This window comes from Fukomys damarensis, unplaced genomic scaffold (genome assembly GCF_012274545.1).
Source record: "Fukomys damarensis isolate Sample0158 unplaced genomic scaffold, DMR_v1.0_HiC HiC_scaffold_4, whole genome shotgun sequence".
Taxonomy (NCBI): domain Eukaryota; kingdom Metazoa; phylum Chordata; class Mammalia; order Rodentia; family Bathyergidae; genus Fukomys; species Fukomys damarensis.
In genome coordinates, this window is record NW_022900916.1 from 42,871,671 (window position 1) to 42,873,636 (window position 1,966).

A 1,966-nucleotide genomic window follows, 5' to 3' on the forward strand; every position below is an offset into this window, starting at 1 on the left:
AACTAATCTGCAGATGAGAGCACTTGACACAGCTCAAATCTCACAACAAAACTCATTTTAATAGCTGCGGAAGAAAGAAAATTTGCTAAAGGTTAAGCAGAATACATGTTCCTATAGATAAAATATATCGAAGTTTTTGGGCAGTCGTTAGAATTTCCCTCGGCCTTTGGACAAGCAGTCACTGGTGGCAGGGACAGGCGCAGGAACACTAAACTTCCCAGTTGTCCCCAAATCTAGTTTAGACCCCTGCGTAGTCATTACGCAGGCGTCAATTTTTCTCTTCTGGGATGCGCGGAACTGAACCTTCGCTCCTTCCGGAGATCCTGAGGGGGTGGAGCCAAGGCATCTCCAAGGTAACGGAGAGGCGGCCTCGGCTGTCGATTGAGCGGGTCTGAGTGAGGTTCTCACTGGGTTTGCGCGTCGTCCGTCCGCTCTCGGACGCTGTCATGGCGGGTGTGCTGAAGAAGGTGAGACGAATGGAGGTCACTGTTGACATTTAGACCGTGAGAGTCAGCTCTACAACCCCTTTTTCGCGGGTGATGGCCATGACTGATGCGGGCAAAACAGTGGGGTGGCTTACGTTAGCGTCTCTGCTCTCAGAGGTAGAAAAGCTCCGAAGAAGCGGAGTGGAGAGAACGGTAGCTGGCTTTAGACCTGTTTAGTCTGGGGAGTCGTGGTTTTGCTTTTCCTTGAGGGGAGGGGGATGTGCACGCCTCTAAACCATAGTGAACACTATATGAATCGTGCTTTGTTTTTTAACAGACCACTGGCCTTGTGGGATTGGCTGTGTGTGAGACTCCACAAGAGGTATGTCCTCTTTACTAAATTCTTGAGTTCCCGGGGAATACTAGACCCTTATGATATTATGTGTGGCAAGGCTAATGTGATGTGGTATGCCAAGCTCCAAATCACAGCCCCGTATTTTCTTGTTGACTCTGCCCTTGACTTGTGCACCCTTCTGTATGCCCTACGGAATCAGTCTCTATTTTCTATCTTTGGCCGAGCCAAGTCCCTGCTTAGTGCTGCTATACAATACATTCTCTTGAATTTACTCCAGGTGTGGTCGCACAAAAGCAAAACAAAACAAATTCAAATTCCTGAATTAGTCCCTTCAATAAACATCATTTTCCCTCTTTTACAGATAACGCGTAAGAGTTATTATTATTTACTATCTCTCCAGTGTCTTTTTACCCCTTCAACGCTCTTCAGTCAGGCTTGGCTAAAACTGCTCTTTTCAAGGTCACCAATGATCCTTATGATGCAGAATCTGATAGCCAGTGAATCTTAATTGAATAATAGTAGCATTTTGACACATTAGATACCACCCAGGCCTTTCTTTACTGGTGTCAGGACTCATTTTCCTGTTTTTACCCCTAATCGTTTTGGCTTTTTCTTTTCAGTTCTTTATATTCTCGTTTTAAAATCTTTATTTAGCCTTGTAGACTTGATGAGTTGACCCAGTCTGATGGTTTTATTTTATTTATTTTATTTTTTTTTCTCATTGAGTTTATTGGTGCATTTTAGGTATACAGTATAGTTAGTTACATTCATCATTGGGATTTTTTACCTTTACATGATGGTTTTAAATATCACTTATACATTGATGACTCTTAGGTGTCTACATCAAGTACTGACCTTCCCTTTATGAAAGAAGTGTATGTTTTATTGGTTAGTGAACATTTTCACTTGAATGCTGCATAGAGAACTCAAATTAATGTGTCCAAAATGGGATTCCTGATCTTCCTAAAGCTACTCTTCTCTCAACCTTGCTCAGTTCAGTGAATCACAGCTATTTTTTTTAACCCAGGTAAAAAACTTTGCTGTCATGTTTGATTCCTTTTTCTCTGTTATACCCCACATCTGCTGTTAAAGAAAATCCTCTGGATTTTACCTTCAAACTACTATATACCTAGATTTTAACTATACCACACCATATTATCTTGTATTCACTTTTTTTTTTTTTTTT

The 1,966-nt window shown here is 41.7% G+C and overlaps 1 protein-coding gene across 2 annotated transcripts in view; it reads left to right on the top strand.

Annotated features, from left to right (window-relative positions):
• The first annotated feature begins 351 nt into the window (after positions 1–351).
• Positions 352–1,966, top strand: part of Ndufa5 (NADH:ubiquinone oxidoreductase subunit A5) — a 15,359-nt gene continuing 13,744 nt past the window's right edge. Inside the window, exons 1-2 of one of the 2 annotated variants that reach the window (XM_010635357.3) lie at positions 352–467; positions 763–807. In XM_010635357.3, coding sequence (XP_010633659.1) covers positions 447–467; positions 763–807 — 66 coding nt within the window. In that variant the 5' untranslated portion in view covers positions 352–446. Of the gene's footprint in view, positions 468–524; positions 639–762; positions 808–1,966 lie in introns of those variants that run through there. The other variant, XM_033758027.1, reaches the window with a different exon arrangement.